This window comes from Eubalaena glacialis, chromosome 1 (assembly GCF_028564815.1).
Source record: "Eubalaena glacialis isolate mEubGla1 chromosome 1, mEubGla1.1.hap2.+ XY, whole genome shotgun sequence".
Taxonomy (NCBI): Eukaryota; Metazoa; Chordata; class Mammalia; order Artiodactyla; family Balaenidae; genus Eubalaena; species Eubalaena glacialis.
Genome location: NC_083716.1, coordinates 153,046,000 through 153,073,690, shown reverse-complemented (window position 1 = coordinate 153,073,690; position 27,691 = coordinate 153,046,000). Strand labels below are relative to the sequence as shown.

Genomic DNA, 27,691 nt, shown 5'->3' with positions numbered 1-27,691 from the left:
TACTCAGGAGGCTGTCAGATATGCTGCTTGCCCACTGTCTCCAACATCGTGTGGCAGCTCTGGTGTTCGGGCAGCAAGGTTTTGAGCTTGAATTGCCCCAGGAACTAGCTCAGAATTGCTCCTACTTACTAACACTGTCAAATCTCTGTGGGCATATATGAGGCCCTCCTCCAGGTACAAATCAAGAAGCCCTACAAATTTCACTTTGTAATAACTATTGGATACAGAAATTGTATTAGTTCCATTAGATGGAGTCATAGAACTGTTCAGAAAGGTTAGCTGGATGTAGTGAATGTCACAGTTAGACTAAGATAAAAAATCACTTTGTTAACTTAGAGTATTTCCTCATTGGTAACACCCTATATTAAGGTGCCATTTATAAACAGTTTATTTTTATTTATTAATGTGTGAAGCACTTTATAGCATGCTAGATAACAACTTAAATTCATGTATTAAAGATGCACATACATGGTTTAATACGATTTACGCCTTATAATATTCTTTAAAACAGCTTTCCATAGTCTCATCCGTTAAGTATTTATTACTAATGCATTTTATAACACACTTTATACTACATTATTTGAGCAAGTAGCTGCATTTAGTGATCATTTCATAAATAAGAATAAAGCATTTATAAATGGCACCTTAATTTAAAGTGTTACCTTCCCATTACTAGAGAGCTGCTTGCCATTCATCTCATTTTGTGATTATTCTCCAAATGCACCACTTAATAAAACAAACACTAAGTTCTATTTTCCCTTCATCTGATTAAAAGTTTATTGAGTCATTTTCCTCCATCTGCTTTCAGATGTTGATAGCTTGGAGGCTTTAGTGTGATTTCTGTTGAAACCAAACTTTTAATTCAATGATATTTCTGTAAACATGATAATAGTAGAAACAGAGAACTACCCACCATATTAGACAGAGCCTGCTGCTTGGATTCTTTGTAAAATTCAATTTTTCGACTAGAAAGAACAATCCAGGAAGTAGACCAGTTTTTCCTTAGGAGAGAAAAAAGCAAAAAAAGCACTATCACTTGAAGAAATCATTCACAGGTATTGTATGAGCAACATTTGGAATAAGTAGAGACTATCTTTATTTTTAACCAGAATTCCTAAAAATCTTTTCTTTATTAAAATCTACAGGTGGTATGGAATTTAGGTAATAATAAAAATATTCTGTAATTTTTATATATCATGGCATTTATAGTAAAAGTTTCATCATTGTAGATCTTCCCCAAATCTTTTTCAGCTATCAAAAATCCAACCTCGTGTATCCATGTCTTCCACTCCATAAAAAGTCTATGTTTCTGCAGCAAACCAAAAACAGCAAAGTAAAAATAGAAATCAGAAACTCGTCCTTCATCGTTATATCTCTTCATTGGTTTAGTATACATCAGAGTCTGCAAAACTAACCAGCTAATTTACCTGCCTAGTTCACAATATTTTTCAATGTTGAAACTCAATGCAAATAAAGGGAGTCAAATGCTTTTTACTTTTTTGCCAATCAAATTGGCAAGAATTAGAAGGAATAATACCAAGGTTTACTGAGAGTATGGAGAAATGGATTCTCCCATACAGTTTTGGTGGGAGTGGAAACAACTTTTCAGGAGCGAATTTGGCAATACGTTTTTAAAAAATATTTTAAAATGTGTATATCTTTTGATTGAACAAGCCCATTACTATGAATTTAAATTTATCCTAAAGAAATCATGTCATAAGTTAAGGCTCTGTACACAGAATGAAGTGCACCATTTCTTAATTCTGCATCTAAAGTATCAAAAAATGAGATAGGTTATGTAAATTGCATATAATGGAGTCATACAATGGACTAATGAACACTGTGTTTAGCAGAACCCTGATATGGGAAGATTTTAATGCAGACCATAATATAATATGTAGTTCATAAGACCATGCTGTGCTATTTACCTATGATTGTCCTCACCCATCCCAGCCCCTTCTGATTATCAATTCCCATTCATTGAAGTTCAAATATTATGTCCTCAAATATGTCTTCCATGACCTCCTCACATAGCACTTAGGATAAATTAAAAAAAAAAATTTTTTTGTAAATTTCACTTCTCTCTCCCCCATTAAATAAAAAGCCCCAAATCGACATAAAACATTTCATCCTTACAGAGATACCCCCAGTGACAAGCAACAGTGCCTTGGACAGAGTAGGCAATAAATATGTATTTGTTGAGTCAATGATTAAACTTAGGCATGGGGGTAAAAAAAAAAAAGCTGGATATAACAATAGTTAAATCAGAGAGTGAAACCATAGCTTTTGATTTTCGTTTGCATTGAACATGTATTACTTCAATACGTATATGTATGTATATTTGTGTCATGAAGAAAGACAAATGTTTTAGGTGGTAAAAGATTAAGGAGATTAATATACATACGTTTCTATTACATCATATTGCTGCAGTTTGCTTTGGTTTAACACTCAGTTCAGAATAGCTGAATTCATTTTACAAAAGTGATTTTTTAAAAAGGTTTACAAAAAGACTATTCTGGTCCATAGAAAACTACACAAAGATACATTTTAAATGACCATTTAAGATCTTTGTGTAATTTAGTTCCACTTGCCTCATAGTCTCTAGGGGCTTGATTTAAAGGACAGCTGTGATTCAGTAAAGTTAATATTTACAAGAGTAGGTTGCTCTTACATACCTGAAGCTTTCCTAATGATACACCATTGTGTTAAAAAGAAAAAAACTGGATAAACAGAAACAAAACAAACACAATGTGTATTTTTCAACATGCAAATATGAACACTATGTTCTTGGACCCACTTGTCTTCAAATAGTCACTTTTTCAATCAAACGATGAAAAAGATGGGGGAAAAATGAAAACCTCATAAACCTTTTTCTTCCCTTGCCTTAGTTCCCATTTCTCGTTTTAGGTAACAGTAGCAGCAAGATGAATTGGAACACCTGTAGCCTTCTTCTTATGCAGGTCATAATATTAGATGGCCCAAGATAGAGTAAACATTGGCGGGACTGCTGGTCTAGACTGGGCATCTTTTTTATCTCTACCCCTTACTTTGCCCATATGTAACCAAGGAGAATGGGACACCCCCAGGCATGACGGAACCTATATTTAACCTGCCTGTTGTATTTCCCACTATATTTTTCATCTCCTGGCAAGAGATACTCTATACCTTATTTGCTTCCTGTCTATAGAAAGCCCTGGGTAAATGGTTCTGATTTGATCTTTTTCAGATGTTGATCGTTTATAGAATGTGTTGGCATTACTCTTCCCTTTCTTAAACTTGGAACTGGAACTGGTTAGAACTGAAGTTGCATGAAATTCGATTACCTCATGGTTCACAGTTAGAACTTTGAACTGCTGTGAAATGTTCCCTCTTAGGTGAATCTGATGAACAAGCTGAATAGGGTAAGAACTGCAGGTATTGGAAACTTAGTAATATGAATTGTTCTGGCACTTTACATACAGTGCAATTTCTTTTTGATCTTATAAACTACAAACTATGTCTTTATGAATACAAGTGAAGATTTTTCCAATTTGTTTAAGATAATTTCATTTCAAAAAGAAAAACAGAATGCTGTTTTTCAACGTTTTAGAGGCTCCAATTTTAATTCAGTTTTTTATGATCTCTTTTAAAATAATAATTAGCATAAATTATTTTGAGTACCTAGTATAAGTTTGCTTGTCTATTGGAGATTTAGCTTCACAAAAAAGATGATGAAGGTACTAATCTGTCCATTTACTAATATGGAAAACAAAGTTCAGAGTGTTTAGGTAACTTACTTAAGGCCATACACTTAGAGTCACTCAGTTTCTCCGATTCTGAAGCCTGAAATCTGTTCACTAATTTATGTTGTGGTTTTTTTTAAAGATTACAGAGTATAGGCATACCTCATGTTATTGTGCTTCACAGATATTGTGTTTTTTTACAAATTGAAGGTTTGTGGCAACCTTGCTTTGAGCAAGTCTACTGGCGCATTTTTTCCAACAGCGTTTGTTCACTTCATGTCTCTGTGTCACATATTGGTAATCCTCGCAGTATTTAAAACTTTTACATTATTATTATATTTGTTATGGTGATCTGTGATCAGTGATCTTTGATGTCACTATTGTAATTCTTTTGGGGCGCCATGAACCATGCCCATATAAGACAGCTAACTTAATCCATAAGTGTTGTGTGTGTTCTGACTGCTCCACCGACTGGCCTTTCCCCATCTCTCTTCCTCTCCTCAGGCCTCCCTATTCCCTGAGATATAGCAATATTGAAATTAGGCCAATTAGTAGCTCTACAATGGCCTCTAGGTGTTCAAGTGAAAGGAAGAGTTGCACCTCTTTCACTTTAAATTGAAAGCTAGTCATGATTAAGTTTAGCGAGGAAGGCAGGTCAAAAACCAAGACAGGCTGACAGCTAGGCCTCTTGTGCCAAGGAGTTAGCCAAGTGAATGCAAAGGAAAAGTTCTCGAAGGAAATTAAAAGTGCTACTCCAGTGAACACATGAATGATAGAAAAGCAAAACTGTCTTAATGCTGATATGGAGAAAGTTTTAGTGGTTTGGATAGAAATCAAACCAGACGCAATATTCCCTTAAGCCAAAGCCTAATCCAGAGCAAGATTTTAACGCTCTTCAATTCTGTGAAGGCTGAGAGAGATGAGGAAGCTGCAGAGGAAAAGTCTGAAGCGAGCAGAGGTTGGTTCATGAGGTTTAAGGAAAGAAGCTGTCTCAGTAACATCAAAGTACAAGGTGAAGCAGCAAATGCTGATGTAGAAGCTGCAGCAAGTTGTCCAGAAGCGCTAGCTAAGATAATTAATGAAGGTGACTACACTAAACAAGAGATTTTCCATGTAGACAAAACAGTCTTCTACTGGAAGAAGATGCCATCTAGGACTTTCATAGCTAGAGAAGAGAAGTCAATGCCCGACTTCAAAAGCCTCAAAGCACAGACAGACTCTCTTGTTAGGGGTTAATGCAGCTGGTGACTTTAAGTTGAAGCCAAAGCTCATTTACCATTCTGAAAATCCTAGGATCCTTAAGAATTATGCTAAATCTACTCTGCCTGTGCTCTATAAATAGGATGACAAAGCCTGGGTGAAAGCACATCTCTTGGCAACATGGTTTATTGAATACTTTAAGTCCACTTTTGAGACTTGCTGCTCAGAAAAAAGATTCCTTTCAAAATATTATTGTTCATTGACAAACTACCTGGTTACTCAAGAGCTCTGATGAAGATATACAATGAAATTAATGTTGTTTTTATGCCTACTAACGTAACATCCACTCTGCAGCCCATGGATCAAGGAGTCCTATCATGTAAGAAATACATTATAGCTGCTATAGGTCATGATTCCTCTGATGGATATGGGAAAAGTAAATTGAAAACCTTCTGGAAAGTATTCAATATTCTTGATGCCATTAAGAACATTCCTGATTCATGGGAAGAGGTCAAAATATCAACATTAACGGGAGTCTGAATTAGTTGATTCCAACCCTCATGAATGACTTTGAGGGGTTCAAGGCATCAGTGGAGGAAGTGACTGCAGAAGTGGTGGAGATAGCAAGAGAGCCAGAATTAGAAGTGGAGCCTGAGGATGTGACTGAATTGCTACAATCTCATGATAAAACTTTAAAGAATGAAGAATTGCTTCTTATGGATGAGCAAAGAAAGTGGTTTCTTGAGATGGAATCTATTCCTGGTGAAGTTGCTGTGAAGACTGTTGAAATGACACCAAAGGATTTAGAATATTACATAAATTTAGTTGATAGAGCTGGGGCAGGGTTTGAGAGGACTGACTCCAATTTGAAAGAAGTTCTACTGTGAGTAAAATGCTTTCAAACAGCACTGCACACTACAGAGAAATCGTTTGTGAAAGAAAGAGTCAACTGATGTGGTAAACTTCATTATTTTCTTATTTTCAGAAACTGCCCAGCCACCCCAACCTGTAGTAATCACCACCCTGAGCAGTCGGCAGTCATCAACATCAAGGCAGGACCCTCCACCAGCAAAAAGATTATGACTCACTGAAGGCTCAGATGATGGTTAGCATGTTTTAGCAATACAGTATTTTTGAATTAAGGTATGTACATTGTTTTGTTAGACATAATGTTATTGCACATTTAATAGACTACAGTAGAGTGTAAACATAAATTCATATGCAAGGGGAAACCAAAAAAAATCATGTGACTCTCTTTGTTGCCTTATTCTCTTTATTGAGGTGTTCTGGAACCCAACCAGCAATATACTGTTTTCTTGGTTAAGGAGACTGTCAATGTCAGATTTCACCATAGTTTTGGTCCTAAGTCTCAAATTATAAAAGCTAGAGTGCAGAGCCTGTGACAAGGTATAAGCCACCTGGACTGTCAAATTAACTGTTTTACCTAATGTTAATTAGAAGGATTGGTCAAAGGCCCACCACTCTCAAGCTCTATTTTTCTCTTGGGAATTGAACTGATTTAAAGGAGTCACATGATGAGTCTTTCAACTCCTCATAAGAAGCCGGAAGCAGCGATGTGCTTCTAACTATGATACCACCTCTTTCTCTTTCCTGCTAGGGGATTATTCTGGTTTGGGATGAGTAGCCTCACCTGCACTCAGTAGGGAGCCTAAAACCAGAAAGTGTTTCAAAAGCCTCTAGTCTAGGAGTGGCTAAGAATTCACCTAATGGGAATATCTTTTAACCTAAGACTTAGGTCAGAACCTTCCTCTCTGAATGAAGTAGTCTAGAGACTTGGCTATTTTCTTCACAATATCTTTCGAGTCCATTCCCCATTTGATGTGTTTGGCCCACTGTGCTGCCTGTAATTCTCAGGATATCAGCAGAAAAGCTTTCTCATCAGTTACTCTAACACAGTGAGCCTTTTGATGGCACTGTCAGCTCTGGAGGGAGTATGAATAGGGTCAGCTGGCAAGGTTTTGCCTTGACTTGTACCTTTAATGTTTTCTGCATGCAACCAAATCCTTATAGGTGACAGTTTTTCAGTGTATTGAGATTCAACCCAGAGAGCGAGTAACTCCTTCAAGTTTAGAGGGCTTAGGCAGGACTTTAAAAATAGACTTTTTGAGGATGAAGCGATTTTCAGAATGGAAAGAAAGTCCCTCTACTTTCCTAGTACCCCCAAAGAGGGGAACACCATCCCTGACCTCCTAGAGCTTTTCCACTCCTGGGCACAATATCTGACATTTAGTGAGTGCTTATCAAAGGTTTTTGAGTAAAAGAATATATGGGTTCTCAAATTTCAGGAGGGTCACACATCTAGATTATTCCTGCCCTGTTTGTTGTTATTTACTAACAAGGACTACAAAAGCACCTACTCCTTGCATTTCCCTTATTTATTCCTTAGTTCCCAAGTGTTTTGATAAGTCTTTCATAGCATTGTTTTAAAAGTATCTAACATTCTTGGTTTAGTATATCTTTTTCTAATTTATAATTCTAGTGGCAATACCTGAGCTTTCTCTAGAGGGCTTCCTGACTTCTCAGATGTGTTTCAATAAGATAAGCTATTATGAATGCATTGGTTCTCACTCTGTGCGAGGTATGGCACCTGGTGTTTTGTATGTGTCAAGTAATTTAATCCCCAAGCCAGTCACAAGTATCTACTGAGCATCTACCAGAGGACAGATACAATTCCAAGGACTGAATATATAAAGGCAAATAGCAGAGACCTCAAGACATTTATGTCTAACTCAGGGGAGACAGGCAGTAAACACGGAAACAAATCCTCCACATTCAGATAAAAAAATTGAGACTTAGTGAGGTTGCATCCTACCCAAGGGCATCAAAGTCATAAATATGGGATTCAGACCAAGTCTTCTGGACTTAGAAGGCCATGCTCATTCTGCTGTATCAGTTGTCTCTAGAGCAGGTGGCATGCAACTCTCCCTTAGTCATACTGGGCACATCTATGCAGAGCCTCATGATAGACCCTGAGAGAGGAAGACACCCAACTGCTGTCAAAGAGTTACTTGAACATCTTTCTCCTTGGAACAAGGGCACTTCTTAGCCTGACCTGGGCTGTTCTGCAATGCTGACCTGGAAGCCCTTTCATCTCTACCTTCCCAAGATGGCCAGCAAGTAACTTTATCCATTGATGGGAGCCAATTAAGGCATCAACACTTCATCATCTTAACTTTGAGGGAGTTCTTTTTTATTTTTCCACACAGAGAGATAAAAACCAAGCTGTTGGATAGACTTGAGGGCTAAGCAAGATACATAGGTCAGGAAGTGTCCAACTTCAGTAAGTCAGAGGTCCCAGGAATAGGTGAGAGAGTCTCCGCATGAATTTACAAGTAACAATTAGGTAAGGGATTGATATTGACACTACTGATTCAGTACAGGAAATAGATCCTGGGACAATAAATGCAGGCTATTTATTTTAATTTTTTTGTCACAAGACATCACATCTAAGGGGGAAAAATATCCTTAATGTAATTAGGAAGGAGGAAGAACTAAATTCTAATGACAATTAGTTACAATTAATGCAATTGGTGGGACAATTTCTCCAAGTGAGACACTTCAGAGAGCTTCCCTAAAACAAATCCTGAGTTGTAAAGGTAGAAAGTAAAAACAAAACAAAACAAAACACCCCCAAAACCAAAGAAAACTCAACATAGGCATCAGCGTGACCAAAAACTCTGCATTCTACAAAACGGACACCGGATGGCAGCACATAATAACAGCAACTTGGTAACTGCTTATCTGAAGAACGCTTGATGGAAAATGGCCCTTAAAATATTCGTTATCGTCATAAGAATCTGTTAGCTTGAACTCAGGTTTAACGTATTCATCTGCTCTAACATCAAAGCTTTATATCTTACACTCACCTCTCCTATGCCTGCTTTGGTAATGACACGGTGGCAAACGAAAAAGTCAGAGGAAAATATATGTGAGGTTACTTTGTAAATTTCAGACTCACTCTGGGCCGCCTGCCTCTGTTATCTGACTTGGGCACACTGGATTTGACTTGATTCTGTACCTCTGGTGGGGGTGAATGTGATTTACTCTAGTGTCCTTGACTGATTTACTGGAAAATCACTTGGACACTGTTTAAGTGTTCTGACTAGTTCTCAAACTGGTAGGTGAAGAACTTATTGCTTCTCTCTTATATTTTAAGCTTCTTGTAATTTGCCTCTGCTTAAAAAAAGGGTCAAAGAGACACTGATGTATAAATATATACATCTCTGCCACTATTGCAAGAAATGTAAAAGCTTTATATATTCAAAGGGTTACTAGAAGTTGGAAATTATAACAGAGCGTGTATTGGAAATCATGAAACTAAAGCAACCTTTTACAAATTAACTTCAGTATTCCATACTCTCCAAACCTTCCCTCCAGTCCTCACTATGGAACATTAAAAAGAGAGAAAGACAGATGAAGCCTGGAAGAATTTATTGGGATCTTGAGCAGAAAATGCTAAAAAAAAAAAAAAAAAAAAGTTTACATTAGGAGGGTACTTTGGTATCACGTTCTACAGAAAGTCTATTCTGAGAAACAATTGTTTAAAAAGAAGAAAAAACAAATAAAAACAAAGGTCTAATAGCCATGGGCTCTAGGATGAAAATACACACTAGTAGACATAACATTGCACTACCTTTACTCGATTTCTTCCCAAATACCTCTCTGTCCATATTTTCACCCTCAAGTCCTTCTTCCTAAGTCCCTCTGAAAAGCAGAGCAGAGTGAAAAGCCACATATGATAAGATGTACAGAGCCACAAATGAGATGACGAAGGGGCAGGCTTGAAAGGTATAGAGGGAGAGATAAGGGTATGGAAATAGCTTACATGTTGTCAGGGGGCTTTTATAAATTAAAGTTGTTTTCAATGAAAGAATTGAAAACAACTCTTTGCTAAGGTCTCTGAGAGCTTCAGAGAAACCTGGGCTACTTAACTTTTGGGGATAGACGTACCAAAATGCAGGAATTTCTAAACTTTATCAGAAAAAGCATACTTTCAATGTCCACAAAGAAAAACTAAAGTTGAATGCTGAATGTCTGGGGCTTTCAACCCCGTCCATCTGTCTGGGGAGATTTCTAGAACTTCATTTCAAAATAAAGCTAAATTTATGGCCCTTTACAAATGTAAGATATAGCCAAGGAGTTCTCCTTCCTTCCACCCACTCTTGTTGTATTCAGAGATAGGTCAAACTTTTCTTAGAAAGAAAAAATATATGAAAGAGGAAAGGAAGCTAAAGAAAAAGGAACAGGAGAAGGGAAAGAAAGAAAAATAAGAACACAAAATATGATGTGGATGACCTGTCATGTATTTATGAGTAGAAAACTTTATAGAGATTAATAAAATAGTAGTAAGTGACAATTGAAGCCCTTTGTACTGTTGATGGTATGAAATAAAAGAACAATTTTTGCTTCCTGGCCTCAAACATCTTCTAGCAAGAGGGAAAAGTCCAACCTACTTTAAACAGAGGACAGGGCTAAAAATCTGATACGAACTATACATGCAATAAGATTGAGAGAAGGAGAGGTTGATACAAGTGACCAAGTTTCTCCACTTGTTAAGACTGAAAGTGGTAATATAGCCTATTTTAGAGTATTATTTCAGAATTACTGGTAAAGCAATTATCCAAGTACTTGACAGAATAAGCATCTGTTACTATTGCAGTAACTCATTACAATTTATAAAAAGATATAAAGTTCCTTGATAAATGGGGAAAAGGCTATGGAAAGAAATTTTACATAAGAAATACAAATTATAGCAACTATGGTATACTATTTAATAGTTACTAAATTACCAATGATATAAAAACTACACAATTTTTCAAAGTTATGATTAAACTGACCATTTTGTTGTTAGTTACAAAAAACATACAGACTCCTTGGGCAAGCAGTATGCCAATACATAACAGTCATTTAAAAAAATGGTCTTGTGATTTAATTAAGTCATCTAGGCTTAGAAATTCTCTTAAGAAAATATAAAAGAAAAATTGACAAGCAATAGTAGGTTTACTGCATTTATAACTATTTTAGTATAAAACTGGAATCAACTTAAAAATCTAATAAAAGAGGAACGTAGAAATGGCTTGGTGTATTACAGTCCCATCAACATTGTGGTGTATTATTAAACATGCTGACTATATATACTACAATTTTCAATCCGTAACGTGTTTATAATAAAAACTAAAGCAATCCTTAAAGCAACTAAAAATAGAGCTACCATATGATCCTGAAATCTCACCCCGGGCATATATCCAGAGAAAACCATTAATTTGAAAAGATACATGCACCCCAATGTTCACTGCAGCACTATTTACAAAAGCCAAGACAAGAAAGCAACCTAAATGTCCATCAACAGATGAATGTATAAAGAATATGTGGTGTATATATATACATATATATATATGTATATATATACACACACACCCCTACATATACATACATACATATACATACATATATATACACACACACGCACACACACACACACACACAGTGGAATATTACTCAGCGATAAAAAAGAATGAAATAATGCCATTTGCTGCTGTTGCAAATGGGTGGACCGAGAGATTATCATACTAAGTGAAGTAAGCCAGACAGAGAAAGACAAATATCATGTGATATCACTTATATGTGGAATCTAAAAAAAGAAAAAAAAAAGAAAAAAAAAGACACAAATGAACTTATTTCCAAAACAGAAAGACTCACAGATACAGAAAACAAACTTATGGTTACCAAAGGGGAAAGGGGGATGGATGGGAGGGATGAATTACGAGGCTGGGATTAATATATACATACTACTGTGTATAAAATAGATAACCAACAAGAACCTACTGTATAGCACAGGAAAATATACTCAATATTATGTAATAACCTATAAGGGAAAAGAATCTGAACAAGAATATATATATATATATATATATATATATATGTGTATATATATATATATATGTATATATATAGAACTGAATCGTTGTGCTGTAAACCTGAAACTTGCATGATATCATAAATCAACCATACTTCAATTAAAATTTTTTTAAAAATTCAAAAAAGAAAGCAAATCCGACAAACAATAAAGAATAAAATTATGGAACATATGGATCAAATTTAAAGATTTCTGGTCACTAAGGACTTTCATCAGCAAGGTAAATAGATAGTGAGAGACTTGGGGGAGATATTTGCCAAGCCTAAAGTTGACAATGTATTACTACCTGGTGTACATTAGGAGTTCTCTCAAAAAAAAAAAAAAAAAGTGAGAAACTCAGTAGAAAATAGAGTTTATGCACAGGCGATTCTTGGAATGCAGAGCCTGACTGACTCTAAATAGGTGACATGATGCTTAACTGAAACACCAGTCAGAAGAATAAAAATAAATGCAACACTAAAGTAATGTCCTATAGCCATCAACTTGCAAAACTGAAAGTTTGATAATGCTGCATGCTGATGAGATCATGGAGCGAGGCGATCCCTTCCGCATTGTGGAGAGAGTGTGAACCGATGCATTCATTCTGGAGAAAGCTTGGCAGTAGCACCCAATTCATTTATAACCATGTGTACCTTACCACCAAGCAATCCTTTACTCCTGGGGGTATGCCCCAGAGAGAATTCCTCACAGGTCTGTAAGGAGACATATCGGTGTGGTTTGTTGCAATGTTGTTTGGGATGGAAGGAGTTAGGGACAATTTAGGTATCCACTCCTGGGAGACTGAGTAAGTAAAATTTGATGTGTGTTCACAACAGCAAAATGGGCAGCAGTTGGAAGAAACTAACTTGTTTTAAATATATAGATATAGATAGATATCCTAACATCGACTAACATTGAATGAAAGTAGTACGAACCAGAATGAGGCTTATAAACCAAAGGCTTATGCAATTTAGAACACATTCACTTACACACTGTTTTCCAGAATGCCACAAATATAGCCAAATAAATGTATGGAGAGAGGATTTGATGAACACACATTCTACAGAGGATTGAAGTGAGGAATGGAGATGAAGAATAAAATAAAACCAACTAGGGGTCTTGCCCAGAATTATGATAATACAAGGCCACACACTGAAGAGGAAAATCAACTCAATTTGTACACCTGAGGTTAAAAACAAAGACAAAAACAAAAATAAAAATGGAAAACTAAAATTTATATAACTTTAAATGAAAAAGCTGAAAGAATGCATAATTGCATGCAAGCTGACTGAAATAACAATAAAACATAGTACAAAATAATATTTATATGAATTTAAACTAGAACACAGAAATGGTATGTAAGCTGATTAAAATAACAACAAATAAAACAAATACAAAATGGTATACACGCTGGTTGAAACTACCTAAAAATGTATTCATGTGAGTCTGTTAGGGAAAAGGCCTGGTTGTGCTCCTCTACTTTTTCTTGACACCACTTTCTAGGAAAACATTTTACAGGGATGGTTTATGGATAGCTTATAGGCAAGGACATTGTACAAGACCACTGTGGTGGCGTATCATCTTGTTTTCTTGGAATTCCTTTTAGCATCTCCTCCTCTTGCTTGCATGAGTCTGGAGGCTAAGACTGACCAAAGCTATCACCTCCTCTTTCCTGCCAAGCCCCAGTGAAAGGTGAAGTGATAACTTAGACAAGTCCTTTTCTGTCCCTCTTTGGATTTTTTGTCCACATCGCTGGTAAGGTAAGAAAGGGTTTTGACTTATCTTGGGAATATTTATCATTGCACCTTTCATGAGCTGATATAACGGGGAGAAAAGTCTAGGGGAAAGTTGGCACTAGATTGGGTTAATCAAAGAATCCCTCCTGGGTCCTTTCAGAACCCAACACATTAAGTCAGGTTCTCCACTGGGGCCAGGACTAGATGAGTCTTTGAAAGCAGCATTGCATTTCATCTTGTCTCCTGTGCATCTCCCTCCTGGACCCTTCAAAGGAGGGTGGCTGCAGGGTTACTGCAGAGGAACAGTCTAGGAGAGGGTTCAAGGCCCTGTTTGCTATCCGAGAATAAAACATAATATGGGCAGAAAATTGAGTTTGTTCTTTAAAATTGAAATAGTTATTTTAAGTAGTGGAATTATGGATGATAGTTTTCCCCAATTTTACTTCTTTTAAATAAATATATACTTACTCCATTATAGCAAACAAACAATAGCATACTTCATTCTCTAGTGTTGGCCAGAGTTCCATTCTAGTAATGAATTGTATTATACAATTAATAAGTGTCCCATTGTGTAGCTAATTAGTAAATTTATCCTGTATGATTTTAACTGTTAATAATATAGTCATGAATAAATGCCTTTTCTCCCACTGTAAGCACTTTCTATATACCTTTGCAGCTTGCACATAACCTAGCACAAAGCTAAGTATATCATAAGACCTACATGAGAAATAGGGAAAATTCTAAAATGGAGATGATTATTTCTAAATATCCCATACATAAAAAAACATGTAGCGTGTTTGTCTACCCTCCTATCAACCTTATTTTTTTCTCCAAGTTTTTTCTTGTTGTTGCCTAGGGAATTCTTATTACATTTTCTAATTTCTCTCACCTACTCTGTGTTGACCTCATCTCCAAGTGCAGCAACTTCCAACTTTTTATCTGACAGATTACTTTCCTTTTATTTTTTTCTCAAATGATTTTTATTTGAGCAACAAATGTATTTCAAATCCTCCATCCTTCAAAAAATTATGATCCCAATGTATTGTAGGGAGATTTTTATATACTGCAAAAGGAGTCTTTTCATCCCCTAATTGTTAATCCCAGAAATCAAGACCCATTATCTTATTTCTTCACATATTTTTTAAGATTTCAAGTCTTAGGAGGTCATGAAGCACTTCATTTGTATATTCTGTGCAACAAAATAAAATGTAGTGCTTTGTTGGAAAACTATAATTATATTAAAAATACTGTTGATCTTAGTGATAGCAGAGAGGAATATTCTAGTCATGCACCATAGGGTCTACCTTTCCAAACAATAACAGTGACACAATTGAGGAGATGGGGAACTGGCATAGTTATATAAAAGTGAATTAAAAAAACTTTTATTACCTTAGTTTCTTTCCTCCATCTGCAATTTTAGCTTTTTGAAGATAACCTTCTTTTTCAACCATCTGCAAGAAGAATGCATATATTAAAACTGTGACAAACTCCTATGCATTATTAGTTTGAATGAACCTGTGCTTTCCAACAGTCATTGCAGTGATGGAAGTTTCCAGTCATAGAACTTCATCAACAATGCATATATAGCTTATGGGAAGTGCCTTCAAGATCAGTCATTACAAGCTGTTAAATATCCAAAAGAAAGATAACAAAGAGTAATGTGAATGATTTGTTAGATAGTGATACACCTTTACTTACTTTTCCTTCTGGGAATTGAAGTCACTTGCTTACAAAATTGATTAAAAATGGTAAAACAAAAACAAATTTAACGCCTTCCTTAATTTTACCAATCATCCGTGGAAAAGTTCTTCCTTTTCACTCCTCATTTCCACTTCCTCATGTACCTGCTGATGCCAGTGAGTGAGAAAAATTCAACAGAACCAGGTAACTGGGCCGGTTAAACTGGAAGGGCATTTAAAACACTGACATTCCATGCATTTCGTTCAGTTAGTTACCAAGAGATGCTGTAGCAGCATTATCTCATTATCTTCCTCCATGATGTGGGTTTGCTTCCTTTCCTATTTGTATTTATTGGCTTTCATTGCTAATACAGCTGCACATTCCTTAAAGGAGATTCAACCATTCCTTATCATTCCACAGAGGTTTTTGTGGAGTTCTAGGGTAAATAAATACACAAGGCAAATTGTGATGTGGTGACTCCCAGCAAAGTCTATAATAGATGTTTTAATTTCTTAGTGCCCTATTTCTACCTTCCCCTGTCAGTCCTGCACCCCTCCCATCCCTAGATCTTACCTGTGTTCCATCTTTTCGATCTTGGTAAATTGCCAACAACCTTCACCCGCACCCCCATGCTATATGCTGAAAGCTTTAAGGAGTCACCTACCTAATATGAAAGGACCACACTCCTTCAGTGCCACCCTACATGCTTTCCTCCTGACTGTAATACTTCACTTCCACCATATCTTCATCTCATCAATTCCCAGATATATTAAATCTACTTTAAAATGTAATATTTCTCTCTATTGTTAGAGAGTTCTTCCATGTTTCCTCTGCAATCTCTTTTTAGATGCCCTGTCCTGAATCTTCATTTTCATTCTGCCATTACCACTATCACAGGGCTTATTTGGTTGTACCTGCACCTGTGCTGTGACTCTTCCTTTCACACCTGTGTTCCCAGCACAGAGAGTACTTGCTGGCACCAATGATCACAATAATAAATATTGTTTGAACAAATGAGTGGATGAATGAATGGCTATTTAAATGTTTATTTAAATTTTTATAGGAAACTGGACAAGCAAAAATAATCTGTCTGCATTATGACAGGTTAAAGGAAGAGATATTTGGGGGTGAGTTGTTCCAAACCACTAAAATTTCATCAGTTAAAGAATTGGCTATTTACAAGACTCACTCTGATACAGACAAGATCTTTTCTGACTTGTTTATTATTATATTCCTAATACACAGCACAATACTTAGCTTTCAAAATACATTGGATGAAGACATCTCTTAATAAATAATGATGAAGATAATGATGATTTATGATAATCATAGCATAGTATTTTTCACATAGCTACATTTCCAGAGAATTTCTTTTCTTTCAGCATGTTCTCCACAAGCCTAGAAGAATCTGAGGAAGCTCTCTTAGATAACTTCTAGAATCATGATTTTCAGTGGTGCCTCTTCTGTACTTAGATACGTCTATTCATTTGCTTTTCCCACCTTTTGTCCTAATGTATATTGTCTCTTCTTCTTAGTTCCAGGAAATCTTATTTGTCTACCCCCTAAAATCCATATAATACATTTAGTATTTAAATCTGGGCATCACTAGTTTCTACAAATGTTTGGAAGAAAAATGTTGTTAAGAGCAATTAGCATCACAGAGGAGGTCCCTTTCTTTAGGAATGTATATTGAGAAATTTTGCTGTGTAACCATAGATAAAATTTACCGTTTTATTTAAGCTTTCTTATGATGAAAATAAAATAAGTTACCAAAAGCCTGAATCTATCTACCAAAAAGCTACAAAATCTCTCAACCCATGATAAAAACTGATGCATACATTCTCAGCTAAGAATATTGCCTTTTTCCCCATGAAAATATTCACTAAAAGACCACTAGGTGGATATTTAGTACCCAGAGATGTATTATTGATGACCATTTCTTTAAAAAGAGAAGGGAAATGTGAAAGTAGAAACCTAACACTCTTGCAGGGGAAATCAACATAAGCTGGCTTGAATTATATACCTTAAAATTCTCTCTCCTTGAATATATAAGTAAAGTTTCTCTATATGCTGGGCCTTTTCAGGATCCCTGAGATTGAGGCCAGGGGCTGGATTTCTCATGTTAGGATTCTATAAATGGACATCATTGCCATCAAACAGGCTGAACCAATTTTCACGGCCTTTGGTCAATGCAACAGAGTTTCCAGGCATGTCCACACAGAGGTCCAGAAAAAGGAAAGAGGAAGAGGTAAATAGCAGGTTAGGTATCTTCTTTTATATTATCTTTCAAAGTCCAAGTTGCCTTCCTGGTCATTTGAAGAAGCTAATAATCCTTCTACTGTGTACTTTTACCTATTATATTTATTTCTACAGTGCATATTTTTACTTATCTATGTATCGGCATACACATTTCTACATGTAATTATATACATGTGCAACCATCATGCACTATTCCCACTTCCGTGATCAGGTGTTCATTGCTCTCCATTGTTTCTTTCATACTTGCTGTACAACCATTCATTCTTTCAACACATTTTTAAATAGTAACATCCTCTTTCCCTAAATTCCAGCTGCTCTGCTCACAATGGGGCTGCAAAGACTAATAGGACAACCTTAATCTTACTGAGGCTTATATCCTTGTGAGCTCACATTTCAAGATACTCCTGTTCCTCTTTTTGGGGGACTGGATACCATACTCCCCTCCAGTTATCTCAGAGACTAAGGCCAACTTTTGCCCTGGAATAGAAAACTCCAATCAGGCTTCCTACACTGAAAGCACTGCATTATTTTAAGTCCCATGCTGGGAAGCAAAGTTTCCATGAGGTACATTTAATTACTTTATTATTCCTTGTCATCATACTTTGAGATACCTCACCATGTTCCAGGCACTAGGAATCAGTCATTCCAGGAGGCTCATGGGAGAAGAAAGAAGTATTAGGGCAAGCAGAAGATTGCTATGTATTTTGTATGTGGGTTTATATATGGTACCATAGTAATTATTCTAATTACTTATTCCTCTTTTATGTTAATCACATGGTTTGAAGGTACAGTAATCTATAAATTACAGTTGAGTATACTGGTCATCTAGGACCTAGATGGTCTTGCCTCTAGTAATTTACAAAACTGTGTATAGCTTTAGGCCTATGTTTAGGATACTATATACCAAGTTCCAGGCGAACTTGAAGTTCTTTAAAGTAGTAGCACTCCCTAAACAAAGTATACTTAAGAATTGTCAACCAATCTTTAGATGCTGAATCTGGCTTCTTGAGCTATTTGTCCAATACTCCTTAGAAGCCCTATTTAATGTTAAGTGGCAGGAAAGATCAGCAATTTGTCCAGATTGGATGCCAGCCAGTCTGCTAGCATTGAGGAAGCACTCGGCAGACACAACTGTGCTGAGATACAGATGAAAAGAATGAATGGCAGTGGGATATCCAGATAGCACCTGTTTATCAACCTAAGTTGGAAGCGAGAGGCAAGGCAAGAGAGCAGATGACAACCTTTGATTAATGCTAACAATCATGGCAGAAAGACCGGCCTGTAACCGTTAAGTACAGACACTGCAATTTTTTTTTTATATGAAGGCTTCACGTAGTTCTCAGATAAAAGAACTGAATTGAAAACAATAGGTTTTCATCTACACCAGTCCACCAAAAGAATTCTGTCAAAATACATGTTTATAAATGGAAATAAACTGAATCTAAAACTTTCACCAGATTTTCATGAGAGGGTATTGGCTTTTTTTTTTTTTTTTTAACATCTTTATTGGAGTATAATTGCTTTACAATGGTGTGTTAGTTTCTGCTTTATAACAAAGTGAATCAGTTATACATATACATATGTTCCCATATCTCTTCCCTCTTACGTCTCCCTCCCTCCACCCTCCCTATCCCACCCCTCTAGGTGGTCACAAAGCACCAAGCTGATCTCCCTGTGCTATGCGGCTGCTTCCCACTAGCTATCTATTTTACATTTGGTAGTGTATATATGTCCATGCCACTCTCTCACCCTGTCACATCTTACCCCTCCCCCTCCCCATATCCTCAAGTCCATTCTCTAGTAGGTCTGTGTCTTTATTCCCGTCTTGCCACTAGGTTCTTCATGACCTTTTTTTTTTTTTTTTTCCTTAGATTAATACCAGAACGACACACCCTTTGGGCTGCTGATGTATGTTAAGTGGTTGCTCTTTTCTCCTTTGTTCTGATTCCTGTGTTCACTGGCAATCCTCTGACTCCTAATTTAGCTTCCTCGGTCCTCTCACAAATAGTCAGAATGTGGGTGACAAATAGCATCAGTATATTTGCCATTATAAATTAATAAATCAGAATTATAATTTATACAGCTGACTCTTACAAATTTGGTTACTGTGAGGTAATCCTAGGGATCATCATCTCTGTAAACACTGATAACATTGATACATATAATTTTTCAAGATCCATAAAACTGAGACAAGCCCCAGACCTGAACTGGAGAGAGCCCTCCGAAGTAGATAGCACCACCCTGTGAAAGTTTCTGTATGACTGACTGGCCTCCTAGGAGAACTTTGTATCAATTCTGTATAACTACAAACATGCACTAATATTATTTTGCATTTAATTATTTTCCTATTTAATAATTAGGCACTTGCTATATTTTTTTCTGAACTTTTAATAGATCGCAGTACTTTGCTGATTATCTGTTTGTTTAGATAATTTCTATTATAAAGCACAGAAGGAGGACATATCTGGTTATATCATTTTACCCCCAAATGAGGCTTCTCTTCCTTCTTAAATCTCTTCTTAACTTTTCCACCACCCACAGAAATAGAAATTTCTGTGTCTTCTTTCCATTGGCTTCTTAAAAATTATTTTTTAAGTTTCTATTTTTAAAATAAAAATTGTATATATTTAAGGTGTACAATATGATGTTTTGACCTACATATACATAGTGAAATGATTCCTATAGTCAAGCTACTTAATATATACATTTCCTCATATAGTTACCTTTTTATTTATTTAATAAATTTATTTATTTTTGGCTGCATTGGGTCTTCGTTGCTGCATGCAGGCTTTCTCTCGTTGCGCCGAGCTGGGGCTACTCTTTGCTGTGGTGCGCGGGCTTCTCATTGTGGTGGCCTCTCTTGTTGTGGAGCATGGGCTCTAGGCACGGGCTTCAGTAGTTGTGGTACTTGGGCTCAATAGTTGTGGCTCGTGGGCTCTAGAGCACAGGCTCAGTAGTTGTGGTGCACGGGCTTAGTTGCTCCACGGCATGTGGGATCTTCCCGGACCAGGGCTCAAACCCGTGTCCCCTGCATTGGCAGGCAGATTCTTAACCACTGCACCACCTGGGAAGCCCCAAAATTTAAGTCTTTTTTTGTGGTGAGAGCATGTGAGGTCTACTCTTGTAGCAAATTTCCAGTGTACAACAGTCTTATTAACCAATATAATCACCATGCTGTATAGTTGATCTCTAGAACTTAGTCATCCTACATAACTCCATTGGCTTTCCTTCTCTTGCCCCACTTCCCTCTTTGGGACTCATTGCTTACATTTTTCTTCTCAGTTTCCAATTATTTCTGTACTGGCTCTAGCTTTCTTGCTATATCAGATCTGCTGACCATGTGTGTGGACTTGTAGTAGAACAGAAACAAAAACCAGGAAAAAAAATAACCTTCAAAATGCAGCTTATCTGTACGTCATATAAAGTACTAAGTACATAAAAAATGTAAATGCTTAATTTTAGGACTATCTTACATATAGCTGGAGAATGAACTATGATGCATTTAGAGAGGTGAAATATAATATTTCTGCCTAATGTAGATACATAATTTACTGTGTGCAGACTTTAAAAAAGTGGTAAACCAAAATTCTCAAGTTGGATACAATAATTACACGAAAAGGAGAATAGAAGAAAAGCAAAGAAAAACGATGCTGTGTCATACATGAGTGATGCCTGTAAAGGAGTAATAAAGCATTCTCAAAGAAGTTCTGGAGAAGCTGGTCTTGACTTCAGGTCTCAAAGTTAGGCATGGTTTGCTCATTGTAAATTATTTATACCCTGCAGTGTGTATGTTGCACAATGTTTTCACGGGTATTCTCCCTCTCTTACTCTCAGGATAAGAGAATATGTTGTGCTTTGGGGTTCTGCTGAATGTCTTAAACTGTTTTTCAAATGTTGGGTTTGGCAAAGTACATATAATGTTTTGCCAAGTGAATTTCCCCATCATTTTAAACCCCTGTGTATTTCAAGAGAAATTTTACCCACATGTCTCTGATTTATTTACCCTTAACTCATCAAAATATCATCTTGAATAAGCTACATTTTGATGTTTAAGAACCCCCATAGCCTTTTCCTGAGCCTTTCATCTTGTAACCAGTGTGTTTCATTTGGTCACCACCAAAATATCCAGGTTCTAATTGGGAAACTGGCTGATGAGGGAACCTCTTTTTGTCTTAAGAATTTCAGTCTTCTGGAGGCTTTTCCTGTGTATCACATCTCCTTTCTCCTCCTTTATTTCTCTCTTCTTCCCTGACTTCTATTCCTTTGTTTCCTTGATTTAAATATGTTGTTCTTTCCTTGCCCGTCATTGGAATTCAGTGAGAATGGCCTTCCTGGTTACTGCCTGGGCAATTTATTAGCCTAATTCAATTGTTTTGTTATAACCTAATTTTGGTCAAGGCAGTAGGGAAGAAAGGATTGCTCAATGTTAACAACCTTTTCTGTTGTTGTGTGTGTTTGTTCTTCTTCTCTACTCTACAGTTAAATGAATTTCAAATATAGGCCTGGATGGGAGAAGTTATGGTAACCTGTTTCTGTGTTTTAATGGCTTCTGAACTCCTTACCATCACCTCAAGGCCCATCAACATCTGAGCACTGCCTCACTCTGCCCACACTTCCAGACTTATTTCCCTGTTCTAGCCAGTGTGGCATTCTTGCAGTTTTCCCAATGTAACCACTTTGTTCTGACTTCCAGACCTTTGCACCTGATGTTCCTTCAGTTTGCATCATTCTTCCAGTAATTTGCTTGACAAACTCTAGTCACCCTACAAATCTCAATTTAAATGGCCCTTGCAAAGAGTGCTTTTATGACTACTTAATCCAAGGTAGGCTCTCCCTCTTTCATAGAAACTTGTTTGTCTGCTGTCATAGCATGTTGTGCAATTTGCATTCAGAGAATTATGCCTTTCTTTACTCGTTTAATACTTTTCTTCACCCCTAGACTGACAGCCCCTCCAAAAAAGGACACGACTATTTAGCATATCATTGCATACCCTAAACCCAGCCCGGTGCCCAGCACAGGGATGGCCTCAACAAACATTGGAATTAACACACTCCTACAAAACACTGTAAAAACTATACTCCAATAAAATTTTTTTAAAAAATAAAAAACACACTCCTGCTGTTTGAGTAAAGGAAGGGTACATAAAGCAATGAAAACTTGGAGATGGTTTGTATTACTGTTATTAAATTATATAACATTATTAACATACTGCCAGCTTGAAGATCTGGAAGTTTTTTTCAGAAAACCTAATTTTATCTTGACAAAGTAGAATTTTGAAAGACTGAAGAGCTTTTGAAAATTTTTTGCAATTTGAGGAAAGCACAGCCTGATCAATAGAACTATTCCCCCAAAGGGGCTGTCCTTTGTTTTAAAATAAGAAAACACTGTATGCTCACAATGTCTTTCATCCTTAAAGCCCTCACAAGTATTAATTAATCCACAAAATGATATCTGGCTCCAAAAGGTAGAATCTGTGACTTAAGGTTTATCTGCAAAAGCCTGCTTTGCCCCCAGGCCATGGCAACTTCCTGAGCTCTGGCCTCCAAATCCTTCTAGCTCAGGAGGTAGCAGATGATTCTCTAAAACCTGCCACAGGCTTTTGACTCCTGCAGGGTTATCCGTAGACATGTCTTAAACTCTTTTGATAAACATAAAGATGATAAAGATTTAACATGCTATAAACAGGATTATTTTTCTTGAACATTTCTTTAGGGGGAAAAGGGAAAATGCCCGGAAAATAATTAGGTCTCACGAAGAGTTATAACATGAAATACACAAGATCAGGAAACAAACACATATTAGTATATTTGACATTTCATGTTTAAAATCTTTGCCGCATTACAGAACTGGTTAAGCAACAACACGGCTTCTCAGAAAATAATATAGTCTCATGCATTGATAGCATGTGGATTTGCACACCAAGGGGCATAAATGACTTCAGCTGTCAGTGAACTGGGTAGTTTCTGCCCTAAGATTTCAGACTCCAAATAGGAATATATTTTTGTCAGTATTCAAAAGAAATGCATTATGTTTCTGTTTAACCATGTTGATCACAACCTACTTTATTAAAGGGGAAGTTGAGAGGTAAAGCATGGTTACCAAAGGGTGATAGCATCTATGGGAGCATCCACCATGGCAGACTCCGCTGTCATAAAGTGAATTACTTTTCTCCAAAGGGAGTGCATCGAATAGGATACTTTTGCCAGTTGTGCTTAAAGCCAAAGCCTCCCATGATTGCTGGATACTGTTCAAGGAAGTTCTAAATATAGGAGATAAAGGAAATGGGATTTATAGCAGAAAATGTGGGATATAAATAAGCTCAAAGATCCATATAGTAAAAATAATGAGTAATAACATCAACTTAAAGGATTTTACTATTTTCTAAAGTGTCTTGGTGTATATCATTTTATATATGGTAGTTGATCCTGGTAGGTACTGGCAAGGGAAACTACTGCAAGAACCTATGGATGATTCCAGAAACAACACCGAGGCAGGCATGAGGGAAAGAAAAAGAGATGTAGAGATGAAGGAAGGAACATGTCAGATTTGTGGAAAAAATATGTGAATCTAGGTTAAAAATAATTATACAGTTATATTAGTCAAATATAAAGACAGCTTTATAGGTTCTGGAAAATAATTCAAGTCTTGATGTAAACAGTAACGGATAATTAAAAATTAATCAGAGGGACTTCCTGGTGGCGCAGTGGTTAAGAATCCGCCTGCCAATGCAGGAAACACGGGTTTGAGCCCTGGTCCAGGAAGATCCCGCATGCCGCGGAGCAACTAAGCCCGGGGGCCACAACTACTGAGCCTGCGTGCCACAACTACTGAAGCCCGTGGTCCTAGAGCCCGTGCTCTGCAACAAGAGAAGCCACTGCAATGAGAAGCCTGTGCACTGCAACGAAGAGTAGCCCCCGCTCGCTGCAACTAGTGAAAGCCCGCACGCAGCAACGAAGACCCAACGCAGCCAAAAATAAATTAATAAGTAAATGAAATTAAAAAAAAAAATTAATCAGAATTTGTTGTTTGAGGGAATTGGTGGTTATTTTGGTATTGTCTACCATAATGAAGTAATTCATAAGTAAGACTTGTGGGGGAAAGATAATCATTTCTGTCTTTAAAGTAACATCAAATAAGCAATTTAATTAAAGTAGAGATTGATGAATAAAAGTTGAACATAACCTCTGTTCACAAGACAGAGCAAGATAAACAAGTACTCAAAGAGAGGGTCCAGGGAAACCCAACTCAGGAATAGGAAGTAAATTGGTTGGTAGTTCCAGTAGAGTTTAGAGACAGAGAGAGAGAGAGAGAGAGAGTGTGTGTGCTTGTGTAGACAGAGAGAGTAACAGAGAGAGAGAGAGATGCAGAGAAAGAGATTTAGAGAGACTGCAAACTGAAGAGGTCAACAAATTACTGTTTTTTTTTCCTTCTATCAGCAGTACTTCCCAATGTCACTTTTACAAGGTTATCTGACCTAGAATAGAGTATTGAGCACATAGATATATTTTCTTTTAGTTAAACTATCCATAATTTGAGGTATTTAAAATGAGTTTCATTTATTGAGAATTGAGGCTGCAGAGTCAAAACATAACTATAGGCCAGCAAACCAACAAATAACCTTAAAGGTAGGAAGTTAAATTGACAAAACTATTTCTGAATATTCTAATTTTTTAAACATTAGCCTATGCTTGATGTATAGGCATAGCACAAATATACCATTAGTTATTGATTAAATTTAAGTAATGACTATAATTTTAATTTTTTAAATTCATAATTAATATATATTTCATGTAAAAATTTTGAGACACTTTAAGGCATTTTTCAAATATAATCCGTATATATTTGTACATGTAAAATTATATATAATTGCATATATATTTATATTACGTACACACACGCTCATATAGCTTCATTTTCAGTCTAACTTTTGCCATGTTTCATCAAACACTTCAGAGAAACATTTGCACGTGCTATATTTAAAATAGAGCACTTTATATGTACTTTATATGTTCTGTAAGGCAAATTTATAGAAAAGCAACACAATTACTTTCTATTCACTGTACAGCTATACTATGCCAGGCCTTCTATGAAGTTTTAATAATAAAACAGTAAGTGAAGCATAGCTCTCCCCTCAAATACCTTATAGTGCAGTAAGAGACATGTAAAAGGAAACAGGCAATTTTAGTGTGATTAGAGATAGAGGCAATTTAGAGACAGAGGCAAGGCTAAGCTGCTATAGGAAGGTAGAATAAAGAAGGGCTACCTGATTCAAAGTTGAGGAAGCAAAGAAATACTTTCCAGGGAAAATGGTCTCTAAGTTGAAACCTAAGTGATTAATTTTGAAAACAAGATATTGTTATATCTAATTAAATTTTAAAATATCTTTCACTATGAATAGCAGTCATATATTTATTAATCTCCAAAATCAACAATACTGTTTTAATAAATCTTTAATATCTTATCATTATATCAATTGACAAACATGTCTTTTCTGAACAAACCCTAGTCCCAGAAGCAATGTAAGGGGAAGTATGATATAATAAAGAAAATACAAGTCATGACCCCTAACTTCAAAGCATTTATAGTCTAGCCATGGTACAAGTCTATTACCCATGAAATAAGAGAGAACAACACAAAAGAGTGCTGAGATGAAGGAACTATAATTGTAACAGAAAATCCAAACTCCTTCAGGGTGAGAACCATGTCTTAATCATGTTACTATTGCTGGCTTGAGGTTGTGTATTTGGCAGTAGATAATAAATAAGGTAAATCAGAGCCGTGAGAGAAGTCTATAGACTTGATGCTATAGAAAATAGGAAGCTGTTGAAAGTTCTGACAAGGAGAATGAAATAATGAAGGTACTGTTTAAAGAAGGTTGGTGTGGAAGGCTGTACAGTAGCACAGGATCAGTGGGAGAGGCATGGTGGGATACAGTGGGGTGAGACCAGAAGCATTTGAAGGCCTCAGAAAGGGTGTGCCTGTACACATGGAGAAAAAAATGAGGCCACCACATCCATTGTAGAGAAACCACCTCAGAAAATGTTGACATGTGAAGGGTCATAGAGAAAATAAAGGATCCAAAGAAAATGTGTTCTCAGCCTAGATAAACGTTTCCTACTAATAGAAATGGGATAGACTGGGAGTTTGGGACTGACATGTACACACTACTATATTTAAAATAGATAACCAACAAGGACCTACTGTATAGCACAGGGAACTCTGCTCAGTATTCTGTAATAACCTAAATGGGAAAATAATTTGAAAAAGAAGAGATACATGTATATGTATAACTGAATCACTTTGCTGTACACCTGAAACTAACACAACATTGTTAATCAACTATACTCCAATATAAAATGAAAATTTAAATAAATAAATAAAATTTTAAAAAAGTCTTCTCTATTAAAAAGAGCTAACTTTTTTGTTTTTTGTTTTTAACAGCTATTAAAAAAATAGAGATGGGGGTCAATGGAAATAGGAATAAATTTGGGAAGATGGTGATGGTGTGTCCAACTTGGGATATTTCATTTCAAGGATGACACCAAGATGCGCTAAGAACAAATGACTAAGTAGCACTTCAAGATATATGATGAGATAATGAAGAGAAAGTACATAAGTATAGATCTGTGTACTATGAGCTTGGAAATTTAAAAAAATGTCATTAACTATTTCATTTGTGCACTCATTTAACACACATTTACTGAGATTTTACTATGTTCTAGCAATTGTTATAATCATGGGAATAGTTATAAACATAGGAGACAATAACCCTGCTCTCACAGAACTTTCTAAGGAGATGACAAACAAATAAAAAGAAACTGCAGAGTATACCACATGGTGGCAAGTTCTATGGAGAAAATTAAATTAGGGTAAGAGAAAAGAAGTGTGGACAGAAATGGTGGGTTTTAAAATTTGTTCATTTGTGTTTAGGGGACACTAGAGAAGAGCTATCTTAAAAGGTGATATTTGAACAGAGATGCACAGAAAAGGAACGAATGAGCCCTAAAAATTTCTGGGCGTCAAATGAACTATTTTGTATCAGGCAGAGGAAAGAAGAGGAGAAACGGCCCTGTGGAAAAAGTAAGGAGGTCATTTTGGCTGGGGCAGAATAAGCCAGACCCTCATCTTCTCAGTTTGCATGCTTTGAAGGAGCAAGCCACCATGCTGGAAAAGCCCA

At 36.4% G+C, this 27,691-nt stretch overlaps 1 protein-coding gene across 1 annotated transcript in view; it reads right to left on the bottom strand.

Moving 5' to 3' along the window:
* ARHGAP15 (Rho GTPase activating protein 15) overlaps window positions 1–27,691 on the bottom strand; it is a 593,253-nt gene that overhangs the window by 518,877 nt on the left and 46,685 nt on the right. Inside the window, exons 3-4 of the mRNA XM_061199772.1 lie at window positions 14,964–15,025; window positions 914–1,001 (exon numbers count right to left, since the gene is read on the bottom strand). Of these exons, the coding sequence (XP_061055755.1) occupies window positions 914–1,001; window positions 14,964–15,025 (150 nt within the window). The remainder of the gene's footprint in view (window positions 1–913; window positions 1,002–14,963; window positions 15,026–27,691) is intronic.